The sequence below is a fragment of the Salvia miltiorrhiza genome, chromosome 7, assembly GCF_028751815.1.
Source record: "Salvia miltiorrhiza cultivar Shanhuang (shh) chromosome 7, IMPLAD_Smil_shh, whole genome shotgun sequence".
Taxonomy (NCBI): domain Eukaryota; kingdom Viridiplantae; phylum Streptophyta; class Magnoliopsida; order Lamiales; family Lamiaceae; genus Salvia; species Salvia miltiorrhiza.
In genome coordinates this window covers 6,442,302-6,460,456 of record NC_080393.1, presented here as the reverse complement: position 1 = coordinate 6,460,456, position 18,155 = coordinate 6,442,302, and the positions used below count along the sequence as shown (strand labels likewise).

General features: G+C 36.7%; 3 protein-coding genes across 3 annotated transcripts; 2 read left to right on the top strand and 1 right to left on the bottom strand.

Annotated features, from left to right (window-relative positions):
* Positions 1 to 180: 180 nt before the first annotated feature.
* LOC130992075 (putative tRNA pseudouridine synthase) lies at positions 181 to 3,846 on the top strand. The gene is made up of 7 exons (XM_057916547.1): positions 181 to 468; positions 610 to 645; positions 1,331 to 1,443; positions 1,546 to 1,694; positions 2,200 to 2,344; positions 2,579 to 3,004; positions 3,084 to 3,846. Exons 1-7 carry the CDS (start codon positions 240 to 242, stop codon positions 3,498 to 3,500), a joined length of 1,515 nt encoding a protein of 504 aa, XP_057772530.1. The 5' UTR covers positions 181 to 239; the 3' UTR covers positions 3,501 to 3,846.
* Positions 3,847 to 6,264: 2,418 nt separating this feature from the next.
* LOC130992074 (protein NUCLEAR FUSION DEFECTIVE 4) lies at positions 6,265 to 9,361 on the bottom strand. Its single transcript, XM_057916546.1, has 2 exons — positions 8,087 to 9,361; positions 6,265 to 6,782 (listed from the first exon to the last, which is right to left on the bottom strand). The coding sequence occupies exons 1-2, from the start codon at positions 9,178 to 9,180 to the stop codon at positions 6,359 to 6,361; spliced, it is 1,518 nt and encodes a 505-aa protein (XP_057772529.1). The 5' UTR covers positions 9,181 to 9,361; the 3' UTR covers positions 6,265 to 6,358.
* A 4,362-nt stretch (positions 9,362 to 13,723) lies between these two features.
* LOC130992073 (RNA-directed DNA methylation 4) lies at positions 13,724 to 17,266 on the top strand. Its single transcript, XM_057916545.1, has 10 exons — positions 13,724 to 14,036; positions 14,127 to 14,210; positions 14,819 to 14,910; positions 15,061 to 15,132; positions 15,453 to 15,494; positions 15,978 to 16,132; positions 16,216 to 16,334; positions 16,513 to 16,591; positions 16,671 to 16,744; positions 16,824 to 17,266. Exons 1-10 carry the CDS (start codon positions 13,943 to 13,945, stop codon positions 17,081 to 17,083), a joined length of 1,071 nt encoding a protein of 356 aa, XP_057772528.1. The 5' UTR covers positions 13,724 to 13,942; the 3' UTR covers positions 17,084 to 17,266.
* Positions 17,267 to 18,155: the final 889 nt, after the last annotated feature.

Below are 18,155 nucleotides of genomic sequence, written 5' to 3'. Positions count from 1 at the left end.
ATAAACTCGATAGTATGGGTTAGAAACATCACCTAACATGGGCTTCTGACTCAAAACCCAATTTACTTCCATTACAATCGCTTCTAATTGGACTCCAGCCCAATAAGTAACATTAGCAAAATCGCTATAGGGTTTTCACGTTTTCTCAAAGGTTAGCAAAAGATAGCTCGATCAGTTCAAGTAAATAACAATGGCGTCTGCGAACTCATACTCGTTTCATCTCCACAGTTTCAGTAGCAATGGCGGTTTCCTTACTACGAATCCCCTTTTCTCCACTCTGGATTACATCGTTATTATCAAGAGGCTGCTCACGAAACTCATACGATTTCAAGCCCCTCAGAGTTACATCTTTCAGCTCCGCCGCCGCCGACGCAGAAGTTGGGTCGTCGGAGACTGCCCCAAAATGGGAATCTATTCGCAAAAAGAAAGTGGTAATGCGCGTTGGCTACGTGGGATCCGATTACAGAGGTCTCTTTTTGATAATCCTTTGTTTGTGTTTCTGTGTCTGTGTTTTCAGTCATTCTAGCTTCTTTATTCATTTTGTTTTTGTTGAGCTCTCTCTGTTTCTGATTTTTGGGTTTTCTGGGTTTTTCTCTAATGTCGTGGCAGGATTGCAAATTCAGAGAAATGAACCTGACGTAGCCAGTGAGATACTTCTCTTTCTTCGTTTCTTAATCTGATTTCTTTAGTCTTTTGTTGTTTCCTTTTCTTTTCTGTTAATTATGTTATTAGGGTTGAGACATCATAATTGAAGAATTCAATGATGTAATGTTGATTTCTGTGTCATGATTTTGGAAGAAGATTTTGATAGTTAGGAATATGCTAATGTTTTATCTTGTTTAAAGTGCAATAGAAGTTTGTTTCTTCCTCTGGCATTGGGAGAAAATGCTGATGTATTTGCTGATAAGATTTTGCTTTATTACATGGTTTATATCCGGTTGTTTGATGCTGATAAAACACTGATCATCATCAATTTTGTCTAACTTTGCCCCTTCTGCCAGAAAGCCATTATCTTCGGTTGCTTGTTGCACTCAATATCGAACATATTTTTCGTGTATTATGATTTGTTTGCTGGAGGTGTTCAGTAGATGTCATGATTTTGAAAGTCATGTATGTAACTATATTGACACAAAAAGGGGACTCGTTGAATTTTGTTTGAAAATGGAGTGACAAATTTGATTATATTTTGTTGGCACAAAGAGATTCTTATTCTATAAATTCTCTGGTTCTCCAACAACGACTAAAACTATTGAATGTATTTGAATTTGACACGACTCGAGGTAGAATGTAAAAAAAGGTTTCACTAAAGCTCTGTGATCTTGTTATGCAGCCATTGAAGGTGAACTAGAAAAGGCTATTTTTAAAGTTGGTGGAATTAGAGATAGCAACTTTGGGGATTTTACCAAAATTCGCTGGGCGAGAAGTAGCCGGACTGATAAAGGGGTAAGCTTAAGTCACTATTGTAGGTTATACTATCTAAGCTAGGTTTTCGCACGTTCATTTGTACACTTGCCTCACCAGATTCTGTAACCTTCGTGCATTCAGGTTCATTCGCTGGCAACCATGATCGCTTTTAAAATGGAGATTCCAGAATTTGCTTGGAACAATGATCCGAATGGCATTGTTCTTGCCAGATACGTTAATTCTCATCTTCCTGAAAACATAAGAGTTTTCAGCATCTTACCTTCACAAAGGTACGGAGTTGTTTATGAGGATAGTGTATTTTTTTTCGTGTCTCTCTATCTCTACGCTGAAAGAGAGAAGAATAGTAGAATAATGTTTGTGCCAATTCCACCTTCATTACTGCTCTTGGAGATTTTTATGTTGTCACTTACTATATGTTGCGGAGCATAATGACTTTCTTTACATTCTTGATTTAGTTATTTTATTATGTTTCTCTTTTTCCATAATTTTGAATGTCTAGTCAGATTCAGTGATTGTTTAAAGACGGTGTAACAATAATTTAGTGATTCCTTATTCTGTTGCAGTAGCTTGGTAGAAGCCAGTAGCTGAAACTCTATTAGAAAATATTTTTGTAGTTTGCTGCATTTCTTGGGGATTCTATACAAATATGTTCTGCGTTTCCTCACCTCCAGTTAGATCCCTCATCGTGCATTAAAAATGGACTGTTTCTACATTTCTGGCCAATTCCTTTTTCCAGTCTTTAAATAATTAAATGTTACCTGACCTTATTTTCAGGAGTTTTGATGCCCGAAGGGAATGCAACATCCGCAAGTATTCGTATCTTCTTCCAGCTGATGTTATTGGAGTAAAAGATAATTCTACAGCTGGTGAAATTGATCATCATTTATCAGATTTTAATGGTATACTGAACGCTTTTGAGGTATATCTAATGCATACGAGATCTTTCAAATCCTTTTAAGTGTTTGTTCTTCTGCTGATGGGGTTATTCGGATATTCAGAATCACCATCTTATGCTTTGAGGCAGTCGCGAGATTGTAATTTTGTACGACTGCAACTCGTCATAATTGATTAAAGAAATGCCATTCTATCTACTCGTAATATGATGAGAATGAAAGGAAAGTTCATTTTTGTGCCACTCTTTTTATTGTTACAGGGAGACCACCCGTTTCACAATTATACGGTTCGATCTAAATACAGAACTCGTTCTCCTCGTAGAGTCTCTGTAAAGACTTCTCCATCAAAGATGGCAAAGTTATCATCTGGCTCTGACTCGGAGGGAAGTGATGAAGAAGATAACAACGGAGCCGATGAATCCTCCATTTCTGAGGAAATGGAGCACGACTCTCCCCTCTCCGTCTCAGAAAGGAACACAGATGGAGACGAGGACAGCTTGAAGGAACAGAAAAATCTTGCTGTACCTGTACTTGCTCGGTGGTTAGACGAACCTGATGAGAACGACAGGATTGGAGCATCACATTTCAGAAAGATTTTTCAGTGTTGCTGTGGCAAATTGGATGAGATGTCCGGTGCTAAGTTCGTTGAAATCTCCATCTGTGGAGAGTCATTCATGCTTCATCAGGTAAGATCTTTCGTTTTTTCATTTGATGATTTCGGTTGATGTTCATTTCGTTATATAACCATCGTGCTCACACAATCAGATACGCAAAATGGTAGGAACTGCTATAGCTGTGAAACGTGAGTTATTACCAAGAGACATTCTGCATTTATCGTTATCCAAGTTCTCGAGGATCGTCTTGCCTCTTGCTCCATCTGAAGGTCTGTTTCTAAGGAGCAATAGTTTTGCTATCCGAAACAGACCGGGGAATCAAAAGAGGCCGGAGATGATGGCGTTGGTGGAATCAGAGGAGATCCTCAAATCAGTGGATGATTTCTATCGATCAGTGATGTTGCCTCAGATGTGTATGTTTTTAGACTCTTCAAACTCCCCTTGGAAAGAATGGGTGCCGACTTTAGATGCAAACACCGGTATCCCCGAATCCCAGCTAGACGACGTGAGGATCGCTTGGAAGTCGTGGCGTGACAAGTTTCAGAGTCGAAAGAAGATGGCGTCTTGAGGTATGTTCCAAATGTTTCTTGGATTCGTTTTCATCTATCTAGTCCAAGACACTTAACTACAATGCTAACAAATTTGGCAAGTTCTAGTGGATTAGTAGGTGAATTAATTAATTAATTCAGTTTAGTAGCATCCTCTTGGATTCTCAGATGTGATGATTATGGTGAACCTCTTCGCTCGGTTCCATTTCTTCATAGTATCAAGTGATAGTTGATGAAAAATAGTATAGATAGATGAAAAGTAGTATATGTTGGAAATCTATTGTTTATCGAATACAGATTGGAACTTTGGGATATTTCGAAGATTTTGATATAGGTTTTATAATTTGAGTTAACTTGTTTGATTCATATCCCATTAAAAAAGGATAGGATTGGAGAAACTTTAGTATTGAGTTTACTTTTAGAGTATTTTGTTTAATTTTCGTTCAAAATGTTATTATTTCAAGTTTTCTTTTAATTCCAGAGCGGATTTTTGATTAGTGGGGCATAAGCAATATTGTTTGTTTTGTGCTATGTTAGTTTAATAACAAAAAAAGTTATACCCTCGTAGCTCGTCTAATGGCATGTTATATATAACATGACATTCGGCGGGCCACGAGGTTGGAAAATGGACATGCAACATTTTTTTTTACAAAATTAATGAATTAAATAAATATTTGTAATAGTTTGAAGCATTTTTTAAAAATGCAAATATAGTTTGAAATTTAAAGTAATATTTAATCGAAGTACGCGCATAAATTAGATAAGCAATGCGTCAATTTTAGATAGTCGATTTTTAGGTAAATCCCTCTTGATGTGTCGTGTTGCAACGGGCAATTATGCAATGATTGTTTTGAAATACTTTAATCTTGATAATTTTCTGTGTAATCGTGACAAAATTTGCCAAATCTTGGCCTAAATTTTGCCACATCATTTTAATCATAAACCAGAGACGGTGGTTCCTACTCAAGAAAGATTGATAATCACGACGACATCAAGTTTGTTTGTTTGTTTTTTATTTATTTATTTTGAATTTGAGTTACAAAAATGTGCTCAATTCTAATTGATTGGTAGTAAGTTCTAGTTTGAAATAATTTGGATTAATTAGCCTATCACACGCAAAGTATTTTTGTAAGGTCCTACATACTTTCAGTTTCATATATATTTCAAAAGTTCTTCAAGTAGAATTTGAAAAGGTTCAACAATTATAGAAATATATTTAGGGGGGTGTATTCGTTGCGGAGTTTAATAGATTTCTATGGATTTTAAAAGTCTGGGTGTATTCGTTCCAGACTTTTAAAAGTCTGCAGAAATCTGGGTGTATTCGTTCAAGATTTTTAAAAGTCCATATAAATCTGGGTGTATTCGTTTCAGACTTTTTAAAATCCATACAAATCTAGGTGTATTCGTTATTCCATTGACTTCAAATCCGGAATGACTTTCATGGATTTCATCCAAAAAATACACACGACGAAATCCGGCCAAGAACCACGAGAATTGAAATCCATGGAGTTTTGAGCGAGCGCTGAGTTCCAGCGGCCGCGGCCAAGAAGCCAGCGACCGCTGGAACTCAGCCACCGTTGAGAGTCCAGCCGACGCTGGATTTGAACGTGCGCTGGGCTGGAGAATGTTTATCGGTTGAATGTGGGTGGAAATGACATTTCCTCATCTGGTGATACAGGTCTGTTCAGATCGTGGCGTGATGATTCAGTTTATATATTTGGTGCAGCAAATGGGGTTACAGAGGTCCCTGATGATAACACGACGATTGCTTACCCTCCGGGGACCCCAAGCTACATTGCCCCTCTTGATGTATACAGTACCCTGAGATCAATGGGTCCAAATGCATCTATCAACCAGCAGTACAACCTAACTTGGCTCTTCAATATCGATTCTGGCTTCTCTTATCTTGTTAGGCTCCACTTCTGCGAAGTCACAGATATCATAACCAAGAGTCCAAGACAAATCAAAGAGTTTTTAGTATCTACCTGAATAATCAGACTGCAGAGCAGCAGGCAGATGTGATTGCTTGGGCGAGTGGTAATGGAATCCCCGTACACAAGGACTATATTGTCTTTGTTCCTAATGGGCCTCCCAAGCAGGATCTTTGGCTTGCGTTGCATCCTTACATTCAACTGAAGCCCCAATACTATGATGCCATCTTGAATGGAGTCGAAATATTTAAGATAAATGATACAACTGGTAGTCTCGCTGGAACCCAGCGCTTGCTGGGTTTCCAGCGCTCGCTGGATTCCCAGCGGTCGCTGAGTTTCCAGCGGTGCTGGGACTCAGCGGGCGTTGGCATCATGGATTTCAATTCCAGAATTATCCCCTAAATTCTTCGAAAATCAGTGAAAATCGGGGTGAAATCCAACCACGAATTCTTTGAAAGTCGTCTGGAATCTATGTGAATTCCATGGAATTTAAATTCTATGGACTTTTTAAAGTCTGTGGAAATCCACAACGAATACACCCCCCTTAATGTTGATTTATATGTCAACGGACTCTAATTCATACCGACCTTTAGATGTAAATAGAATTTTGGAAAAATCATTTTACTTCGACAAAATAATACTAATCCATTTTACATATATAACTAATCGCAAATTCTATTTTACCGTACATCCTTCATCTTAAAACAAACAACAAACCGTGATAAGGGGCGGAGGCAAAAATTTTGAAGAGCTAAACTAATAACTACAGGGTTGAAAAAAATCATTGGGGGTGCTGGAGCTCCCCCAAGCCCCCTAGATCAGCCCCTGTCCATGATTGCATATATGCATCTATATTTGTAATTACTTTAACTCTTACTATTATTTTGAATTATTACCAAGTAAAATATGAGACTAAAACTCGAAATACTTTGAAAGAATAGATTATCCTATTTATGTCCTCGCAATTTCTTGGTTTTTACATGAAGCACCAAAGCTAGCAAACTCCCCAAAACACACAAACAACCCCATATCAAAAGGGTTGTTTGGTAGCATCTATTTCCTACACAATTCTCTTCTCCATCAACTCTCCCATTCTTGTAGAGCAATGCTGCGAAATCCCCAAATAAAAATGAGCCAATAGGTATATTCGACACCAAAATATTGTGATTAACTCCAAAATTGATCGTCCCAAACAACTCCCTAGTTGCTGATATGGATATTGAAGTAACTGCACCGCTGCAAATCCCTACAATGGCAGAGCTGGTATACAATGCAAAGTCTTGTTTGCTTATCACTAGTAGAAAAAACGCTCCGCTCATTGGGGCCGTCATCAACCCCATTGCAATCGATGTTGACATTGTGTATGTTGATCTGGTACACATTATATGTGAAATAAATCAAGATTTTTCTTATTATACTAGTTTATGGGTGACCACAATGTGGTTGCATAGATTTATTGTATAGGAAACTATGAAAATTTATTCCCGAACAAATTTTTCATTACTTGAAAACAAAGTACGAGTATCTCAAAATTTCATAAAAAAGTATCTTGCTAGTAGCCCAGTGCAGGCCATCAACTTCGAGATACGAACTCAGCTGCCCTATGTTGCCCTAATCGGCAAGAATATTCTTACATTTCATTAACATTCTCTTTATTTGTTGTTTCAATTTAGTATACTTATAATTATTTAAATTTAATGGACGTTACGCATTGATATTGTCATTCATGCAATTTAAATACACATTATTGAGCACACGAGGTTAAAATACGAATTAAATAAATGAAAGAAGTTTCCTACTTATAGAAGTTAGGCGGCACATCACTTGGGAAAATTAACCAAATAAGTAGGCTCCTTAAAATCGTCAACCAGCATCATTCTACCTATCACGATTGCATTAAATTCATGGATCGCATTATGGGACGCAAATTTAAGTGTGCCACAGGGAATTGTATGATATAGGATTTCATACGCACTTATACACAAATAGTGGCAAACCACCCAGAAATTATATCCAGTTAAAGAATCATAAGTAATTTTTTTAAAAATTAGAACGAAAAATTAATACATAGGAGTACATAATACCATTTAATTATGTCAAAATATTTTTAAAAAAATCTCGATCACTACGTCATATTTCTCTGTACTTTTTATATTGTTAAAATTCTACATAGAAAAAGAGATCGAAGGAGTTCTATTATACAAGACTAAAAATATTTTATAACCAACCCTCAAGATTTGCTAAGAACTTTATAACACAATATAAAGATAATATACATCTTATAAAAAGAAAATAATTTAATTTATTAACAAATATTTAAACAATGAATCAATAATAACTAAAAAAATAAATAAATTATAATAAAAATAAATTATAAATTTAAATTTAAAAATATGTATAAGAAAAAAGTTGAATTTTGATTTTTTTTTTTTTTCGATCGACTTGAAAGTTGAAAGCTTAATACTTTGGTATTTATGATTAATTAATACACGCCGCGTAAAATTCTTTTTGAGGGGCACGCCGTGTAAAATACTATGGTAATATTTTCAGACCTTATTAAGATTATTCATTATTGATTAATTTGTTTTCACTTTCCCAGTAAAACTTACCATTGAAATCAGACCAACACTTTGCATGGAACTATGTGTGTGTGAGAGAGAGAGAGAGAGAGTTACTTGGAGAAGAAATAGTCGAGGAGCGATGGCAGCAACCGACCGAAGAAGCTAAATGCAGAAGCTAAGGAAACCAACGACGAAATCCCGAAACTGCCCCTGGATTCAGCAATCTGCCCCAGATTATTCAAGTAAACCAATCCCAGAGTTGCACCAAACAAATACACCAAAAAATACAACCAAAATTCAGCTCTTCTCAGCATCAACAATGGCGGGATCTCCTCACCAATACCATCATTTCTCGAACCTTCTCCATCCTTCCCCGCCAATCCGCCGCGCTTCAGGCTCTCCTCGTCGTGCACCACAATCAAACACTTCTGCTGCACAGCCTCCCCGATCTCCTCCGCCGCCGGCGTCACCAGCGGCAGCACCAGAAACACGACTAGTCCGATGAGGATCGCCGGCGGCGACAGAACCCTAGGAATCAGGCTAGTGATCACCGCGAAGCCGCCGGTCACCGCCGTAATCACGAACAGCGTGACGAACCCCGCCACCAGCCTCCTCGATTTTCCGACGTCGGCGTACCCCGTCAGCGGCGCCGCCGCCACGCAGACGAGGAGCGGCAGAGCGGCGTTCAGTAGGAGAAACGCCTTAGCTCTCTCGAGCGGCGCTGATGGAGAGGCGGCGGCGACCTCGACCACCGTCGTGTAGATCTTCGCGCTCAATCCGACGTAGCTCGTCGAGATTCCGACGGCGATCTGCCGATCGAGCGGGAAGTTTCGGATCGCGAGGATGTAGGAGACGGTGTTGATCCAGCAGATGCTGTTACCGGCGACGACGGTGAGAGAGAAAACTTGCCAGTAGGAGAGAGAGTGGATTCGGCCGGTGAGGAAGAGGAATTGCACTCCGTATCCGGCAGCACCGAGGGCGGAGCCGATGAGGAGGACGAGCCAGAGCGGGAGGCGGGCGGCAGCGACGCCGGAAACCCAGCCGAGGAGCTTGCCGGCGTCGGAGGCGAAGGCGAGGTTGTTGAGCTGGAGCTGCGAGATGGAGAGGATCCGCTTGAGCTCCGAGGAGTAAGCCGGAAAGTTTGAGTTTGTGCCGTTGATGGATTGGAGCCACACGGCGGCGACGAGGCCGAGCCAGTGGAGAGGCATTTATGAAGAGCTTCCAGCTGCAGAATATTTGCTGAGAAAATTGTCGAGCTTGTAATAAAAGAGTTTGATATGAAATGGGATTTTATTTTTAGTTTTTTTGGTTTGTAAAAATCATATGGATTTGGTTAATTAATTTTGATAGTTATATATGAATGGAGAGAAGTAAAAGAAACAATTACTTTGTGATTGCATGTTTTGTTGTGCTTGAGAATATTATTTTGTGATTTGTTGTGCTGTTTCTTGTAGGAGTCAAACTGGTCAAGGATTTTTTCTTCAACTTGGAGATTCAAAATTAAATACTCACGTCTCATTTTTAGCTTCGCTGTTTTATAATTATTTGTTTAAAAAATATTTATATAATCAATGTTAATTAATAATTATTACTACTAAACATTAAAATTTTAAAAAATATATACCCAACTTTTGTATCAATTAACCTTAGAAGTTAATTAATAATTCAAATAAATATAAAAATAAGTATAATTAAATCTTAATTGAACGAGCTGAGTGAACTTTAATTAATTATACTAAAAAATAAGATTATAATAAATTTTAAACAAATAATTTTAAATAAATGGGACACACAATAATACAAATAAATAGTAATTAATAATTCAAATAAATTTTTAAATTCACAATTTGGAATACTTTTGATTGCAAATGAGAGTTTTGGGCCTTTTTTAGGCAATTCTTTCGAAATATTTTTGGTTGTGAATTTTTATGTTATAATTCACATCTCATAATAATTCACATCTCATAATACTTTTGGTTGTGAATGAGAGTTTTTATGTTAATAATTCACTGGCAACCTACATTCGAGTTGTGATTAGTTACAAATTTAAGAACTATGTAATTGTGAATTTATGAACATTAACAATCCAAAGATCACAAAAATTATCATTAAAAAAAAAAATTCCAACATACCTTTGCTTTGCCGAAATGCATTACTTTCGTTTCGTTTGAAATGGACGATATACATTGAGTCTTGGTGTATATATGTATGTGTGTATATTATAAGGTTGAGTTTCGGTACAAACTCATTTAACGTAAAAATTATAAATTTTGCACTTAATGTATAAAGTAGCTTCACTTTTGTGGTAATAAAGTATCTTATAATTGTGTCTCTTTTAGGATTCGAACCTATGACCACGAAAGTGCAGATATTTTATAATAGGTCAACTGGTCAAGTACAATTACTTTATAAGATAAGTGCAAAAAATTTGGAGTTTGTAAGTAAATAGAGATTTTTATTACATACCGTGTGTACATGTGTCATGTCATTTAGAAAAAATGAGAGTGAGCAGTTGATTTGGGAAGAATGAAGAAAACAAAATTAACCGAGTGAAGACGTAGTTAGTTAGGAGGGAGAGGTTTCTTTTGTTTTTTTGTAATTATGACCGACCTGTCTCAAGACTCTCAACTTTATTATATCTTCTTCATTGTTTGGTTCTTGTAATTATGAACCCAAATTCAAACCATAAATTGAAAAAACAAACAGCAAAACATGTGTAGCCAAGATTCTTTACACAATTATAACATTCAAATTCATACTTATATTTTAGTGATATTAATATTTTTTTAATCTTAAAAAATGTTTTAAAACTTGGCCCTTACGTAAACTTCCCAGACGACATATATATACTCCCCGCTGTGGAAATACTACAAAAACCACCCACTCTATATATATTTTCTAATTTCACGTATTCAAATTTTCATCTATACAAGAATCATATGTAACATTGAATTCGAATAGTAATAACATGCATGTAAATTGACAAAATAAAACGTGATATATAGTGAATAAAATGAAAACCTTCAAGATATGAAGTTAATAATCGGGGTAATTGCCCCTAAATACATTACATTTCCCCATTTTTTGAAATTGCACAACACCTTTAAAATTCGCCTCATAATACATAACCTTTCTTTTTCTTTTGGAATTGCACATGGTCAACCAACCACCAACCGAAAAAATGACGTGGATGTCGGAAACGCCACATATACACGCCGAAAAAAAATTAATTGATGTGGCAGCCATGTAGGAAATTATATTTTTTTTGCTATTAAATTCGAATTTCCAGAATATAGAATTAAGGTATTAATTTCTCAAATCTCCAATTTTCCCCTAAATTCCATAATTTTACAATTTCCTCCATTTTACAATTGCCCTAGTGTTCAGACTTGAATTTCGATCTGCTCCACAATTGCCCTAGCGTCCAGCGATCTGCTCCACATTGCCCTAGCTCCAGCGATTACACCAACACCAAGAGAAGCTCCAGCTCCGGCGATTACACTTGCTCTAGCGATTACACCAACACGAACCGGCAGCGAAGGCTCTGGCGCACGCGACGAACCGGCGACCAACCACCAACCGAAAAAATGATGTGGATGTCGGAAACGCCACATATACACGCCGAAAAAAAAATTAATTGATGTGGCAGCCATGTAGGAAATTATAATTTTTTTTGCTATTAAATTCGAATTTCCAGAATATAGAATTAAGGTATTAATTTTCCAAATCTCCAATTTTCCCCTAAATTCCATAATTTTACAATTTCCTCCATTTTACAATTGCCCTAGCGTTCAGACTTGAATTTCGATCTGCTCCACAATTGCCCTAGCGTCTAGCGATCTGCTCCACATTGCCCTAGCTCCAGCAATTACACCAACACCAAGAGAGGCTCCAGCTCCGGCGATTACACTTACTCTAGCGATTACACCAACACGAACCGGCAGCGAAGGCTCCGGCGCACGCGACGAACCGGCGACCAAGGCTCTGGCTCACGGGATGAACCAGGCAAGGAGACGAACGTGTCGCCGTTGATTTAACCTAGATTGCGATCTTTCCCCTAACATCAGCTGCTAATTGTGATAGATTCCACGAACTCAATTAAAGCGAACAAGCCGGCAATTTGAATTATTCATTGTGCATTTGGCATGGGTTGCTTTCTTTATTCAGAGCCTACTGTGCTGAAAACTTAGTTGATATAATCATTTTTTTGCTAGTTTAAATGCATTTATCGTTGTCGTGTTGTTGATTATGATTGAACTGCAGGGCTGATGGGAAATTGTTGTTTTCGTGGAATCTAGTGATGGAAGGTTGCGATCAGCGATGTCAGGAGGCCAACCATCGGGTTCGGCGCAAGCCGATAAAGATCTGTTTGTTCGACAATTTGTTGCGAATGGGGAAATTGTAAAACTAGGGATTAGGGGAAAATTGAGGATTTGAGAAATTAATGCCTTAATTCTATATTCTGGAAATTCGAATTTAATAGCAAAAAAAATTATAATTTCCTACATGGCTGCCACATCAATTAGTTTTTTTTTTTTCCGGTGTGTATATGTGGCGTTTCCGGCATCCACGTCATTTTACCGGTTGGTGGTTGGCTGACCATGTGCAAATCCGGAAGAAAAAGAAAAGTTATGTATTATGAGGCGGATTTTAAGGTAATGTACAATTCAAAAAAATAAGGAAATGTAATGTATTTAGGGGCAATTACCCTTTAATAATTCATCTCTGAGTTATTGAACTTACTGAAAGTGGCAGGAATTAATATGATTTAAGATCCCTTCCACTTTAATTTAAGATATTTGTGTAATTTTATTTTATTTTTTTACAATTTCATGTCTGTTTCTGGTGAGACACATTAGTTTCAATATAATTAATCGAAATTTTAACTTGAGCTACAAATTGAATAGTATGTGATCCCTATCTTCTTTACACATAGTATTAAATAAATGGTCATCACTCAATTCACACTCTTAACTCATTATTCTTAATTGTCGTGTTCAAAGTAAAAGTGTCAAGATAAATGAAACGGGGGAGTATAATTGTTTTTCGGAACGACGTAAATTTGATTATTAATATAAGATTATTACAGAAATGACTATTGCACAAATTTGTGAATTGACAAATATTATATACTACTCTTCTTCCGTCTACGATATCGTTTTCACTTTGTGGACGACAACAATTTCAATAAAAATAGTGGATAATAACGAACATTATTGTGAATGGAGTTTGGATCTCATTATTATTGTGAATGAAATTTGTGAATTTCATTAATATAAATATAAATAAAAATGATAAAAGTGGAAACGATTTTGATATAGAAGGGAGTACTATATTTGGTGCGAACTTAATTGGCGACATAACTGAGAAGTTTTTAAATGACTTATTTCGTGCAGAATGGGACAAACTTTTTTGTTTATGGTTGTATGCATTGAATTCGGATTATTAGACATAAAAGAGCCATATTTTGTGACATTCAAATAAAATATGCACATAGATCTCTTATTTTTATCTTTATAATGCAAAAGGTATAGAAAAAATGCGATCAAATTAAGAGATCTCTGTGCATATTTTATTCTATAAAATTAAGAAAAATATTTTGTTTTCTAAAAAAAAATAAAAAAATTGTGATTCAATGGAAATGAAAAATAAAAAAATACACATATTTTGGAATTAGAGGGAGCAAAAGATTTGTGATGTAATTTAGTAATAGTGTCAAAAGATAGAAAGTGCAGTATTTAATTAGAATTCCCTCGAAAAAAAAATTAAAACCCATTCTGGCAATCGCTCAGCGCCGCCTGGCACTACATTCTCGCATCGCCTCGACAGAAAGATCTTACGGAGGCGCACGTATTGGTGCGGTTCAGCGTCCGCCTCGGCCTCCAGCGATTTTCACCATTGAACCAAACAACACACTGGGAGATTAAACTCGGGGAACCCTAAACCCTAACTCACGAAATTGCGTCACTAATGGCGGAGAGTTCTTCCGCTCCGCCCACTGCCGACAGGCCGGTGATTGTTAGGGTTAAGCGAAAAGTTTCTCAGTCTGCGCTGGATGCTTTTTGTGAGTGGTTGTGTTGCGAAATTTTTGTTTCTTTGTGTTCTCTAAGCTTATTTTTTAACTTGAATTTTGAGCGTTTTATTCCTCAATTAGGGCTGGAAATCCATGAGAGGCCATTTAAGCGGCCGTTGATCGATTTCGGGAAGCTATCAATAGCTGATGCTTCTTCGAGTCAAGGTGTGTTAAATCTTGTATTTCGTGCTGGTTTAGTGTTTTTCCTTTTCTAGTTACTTTTGACCTTTTATTTAGGTGTTGAAACTTTGTTGCTATTTGATCGAATTAGTTATTTTGATTCTTGAGTTTTACGTGCTTATTGAGTGTAATGCTAGATATTTGTTAGCTATGAACATAAAGTTTAAAGGAAACTTTCATATCAAAGAATTGAGGTGATTTGGAATAGATTTTGAACAATCAATTTGCAGGAACACATGAATGGGATGGAGGTAAACGGTATGACCCCTCGGTGAAGTGGTTTAGAGAAAAACATTGTAGGAAAATTGTACTTATTGAAATAGTGTTTACTCTGTAGTGTCGGTGAAGGCTTTGACATCTATGCAACAATGAACCTTATACTAATGCGAGAAGCAAGCATATGAGATTCCCATGCTTTTAGAAACCCGTAATGTATTATATGCTGAAATAGTTTGTTCAATTGGTCTCAGTGGTTTAAGCTAAACATGTTGTGATGTTATTTCTTTTGTAGATTTAAAGATGCTATTTTAATTTGATTCCTGTTTATGTATTTATTAATGACAATTGCTAAAAATGCCTCTAATATCTTTTAGTGGAGGCATTGAAGACACAGAAAATCCTGGTACGACATGTGGAGACAGTTACTAGCTCCAAGGATACATTTGACATCCTGCGATCTTTCGTGGTCAGTTATTCGGTTCCGTGTAAATAATGATCATCTTCTGGGTGGTGTCAGTTAGTAACTATAGAAATTACAGCTGTCTTATATGTTGTCATTTTAATTCCTGACTGGCGAGAGCTATTGGTGGTTCGATAATTTGTATATGCTATGCAGCCTAATTCATCTGACGAGTTGAAATCAGAAGAGAAAATTGAAGAACGAAAGCGAACTTTGAAGACTGTTGATGTGAGTTCTCCCTCCCTCCTCCTAAGTCCAATAAATATGTCTTGCATGCCTAAACAAGCCCTTGCAGTAGTACTTCTGTCACACAATCCTTCTCATAGTTTAAGTTACTTAGTTGTTCCAGGGTATATCCCCGCTCTTGCCATTGTTTATTTCACGATTACATATGATGAGTTTCATTGTTGTATTGTACTTTTGAGACATTGATAAAATTTGATATTTGGTATTGCGATTATGGTTGCTTGTACTGAGACTTGCTTTCAGTATCTCTATTGGCTAATACAAAGTATTGCTAATAGTTGATTATAATGTTGATGTTTCAGAAACAAGGTCAGCTATTGGACAAAGCAAGACAGAGACAAGAGGTATAGTGCATACAAGGTTTTGCATTACATGCTTTTGTAACTGTCATTATTTCATTAATCATGACTCATGAGGCCAATACCTCTATAAGTAATAACTGGTGACTGTCCCTGTGCATGTACTTGCAAGGTCCATGCAATTTTAAACTCTGTAAAATATGTGAACATGGAGTCACTGTTGCATATTGGCCTACTTTGTGAGTTTAATTATTCATTTTATATTTTTGTGATTATGGAGTTGTTTTGGTTTTCATGTTTGTTATATTGAACATGGATGTTGCATATTGAACATAGATGTCTGGTATTTTTTTGCCTTTGTATCTAATTTGGCCTTGAGCATTACCCACACAGCCCCTTTCTCACATTTTGATAGATTAGCAAGAACTGTGGCTTGATGTTACTTCAGGTCTCATTGAGTCATTTCACATTTTGGAGGTTAAGGTTATGCTTTTGTAACCCATTAACCTTTTATGTTCAACCCTTAAGGTTACATCAAGAAATGCTCGTTTTGAGCAAATATGGAGAAGCAGAAAGGTGAAGAAAGACGATCCGGAGGATGAAACTATATATGATATGTGCCGACTCTATGATGTTGTTAGGGTTGATGTTGAGGAGCACATCGTTGAGGTGAAAAATCAGAAGTAGGGCACTTTCACAAGTGATGATATTGCATCATTACACAAGCTATGATGTGTTCGTTCTGATATCCAAATCTTCAACCCAGGGAAGCAGATATGGATGATTACAAGATAATGGCTGAATTCTTGCCTCTCCTGAGAGAAGTTTTGCCAACTGCTGCTGAGGAGATTGAACACGATATTCATGATGTTATGTCCAAACAAGGTCTGGCTCTATGGTTTGTTCTTTTCCTAGTGTATGTGGTGTTTGCACATCCAGGGATGTTTCCTATATATATATATAGTATTATTTACTTAAATATCAATATCTGTCCTGTAGTTGCTCGTGCGATATAAGGTTTTTTATTGTTAATAATATGCTACTTCTAATGCGGCATCGTCAGATGGTTATGTGTATGACGTCTATACTGTTGAGGAGGATGTAAATGGGATGGATGCTGATTATACTAGCCAAATTCCGATGTAAGGTTTTCATTTCCAGTGTTTGATTGTGATTTTGCTACAAAAGATTTCTTTTGTCTTACTTAATAATCTGGATCAGGATTCAAGTTGATGATGATGAAGACTTCTATGATGGCCCGGATGATCCAGAATATGAAAGCGATGATTCTAATGGTATCCTCTCTCTCTCTCTCTTGTATGTGCATGTGTGTGGGAGGCATAGTAACCTGAATGACATATTTTGGAATCTCAGGTGAAAACAATCCCCTGAATGATTATCCGGAGGAAGAGACATCTGAGGAGGAGGAGGATGACGACGATGAAGCCACAAGCAGGTCATCTGATGACAAATCAGAGGGTGAGAGCACAACTTCTGGAAGCCAATCTGAAGATCTCGAAAACAGAAGCCAAGTATCATATGGTCTGTCTCACATGGGTTCGGAGCCGTATGACTGGTCAGACTATGGTGGTGAAGACTTTGAAGACTTGGGGGGAGATGAAGAATCATATTGATGATGGTGAGGAAGCAAGTTTGAGCCGTGTTTTGGAATCATATTAGACACTACGTAGTGTGAATCACCCTCGTACGTCCACTGTTAGCTTGTCTAGAAACCGGTGCTCTGACATGTTTAAAGACTTGTTAATGGGTTTGCAAACTAGTGGTGCGTATTTTAAATGACATCGTCAATATCAATATGCCTGCATGAGTAATTTATTGTGTTGATGCAAGTGTTTAGACCAGGTGAAATGCTTAGGATATACTACTAGTATTGTTTTCGTTTCTCAAGGGATGAATGGTGGTTGATGGAAAAGCATTACTATTCACTTCAAACCTCATGTACAGATTCACTGCAGCTGGCTTCTTGTCTGAGCACTAATTTGTACAGATTCATTTCGGCGGCAGAGGGAGAGAAGGGATATTCATATGCAGTGACGTAGCCAGGATTTTGTTTCAGGGGGGCCCAATTTATAATAATTTTAAAATAATATATATATATATATATATATATAAATTAAAAATATTTTTTTTATCAATTTATTTTGTGTACAATGCATCATTTAAAATTAATAGCTAGGCATTGCTAAGTATATTATAGTAACATATAGTATTTTTTTTACATTTAGTATTCTAAAATTATAATATAAAAACTTCATTGTAATACTCCCTCCGTCCCGCGAGTCTTGACACGTTTGAGTTCGGCACGGGAATTAAGGAGTTGTAGATTAGTGTTTTAAATATATAATTAATAAAGTATAAAATTGATAAAGTAGAAGAGAGAAGGTAATAAAAGTGATAAAGTAGGAGAGAGAATATAATAAAGGTGATAAAGTAGGAGAGAGAATGTAATAATTATTGCCAAAAAGGAAAACGTGTCAAGACTCGTGGGACGGAGGGAGTATTTAAATAAATCTCTTTCGATGTGGAATCAAAAAAATCTCTTTCAATTTGAGGTACTAAAATTAATCAAAATATGTCCTAAAAACTTACATAACAAAATTTAGATTATTAATAATAATTAATAACTTGATATCTGAAAATAAAAGTAATAATTGGATTCATTCACCAACGCACTACTTCACATAA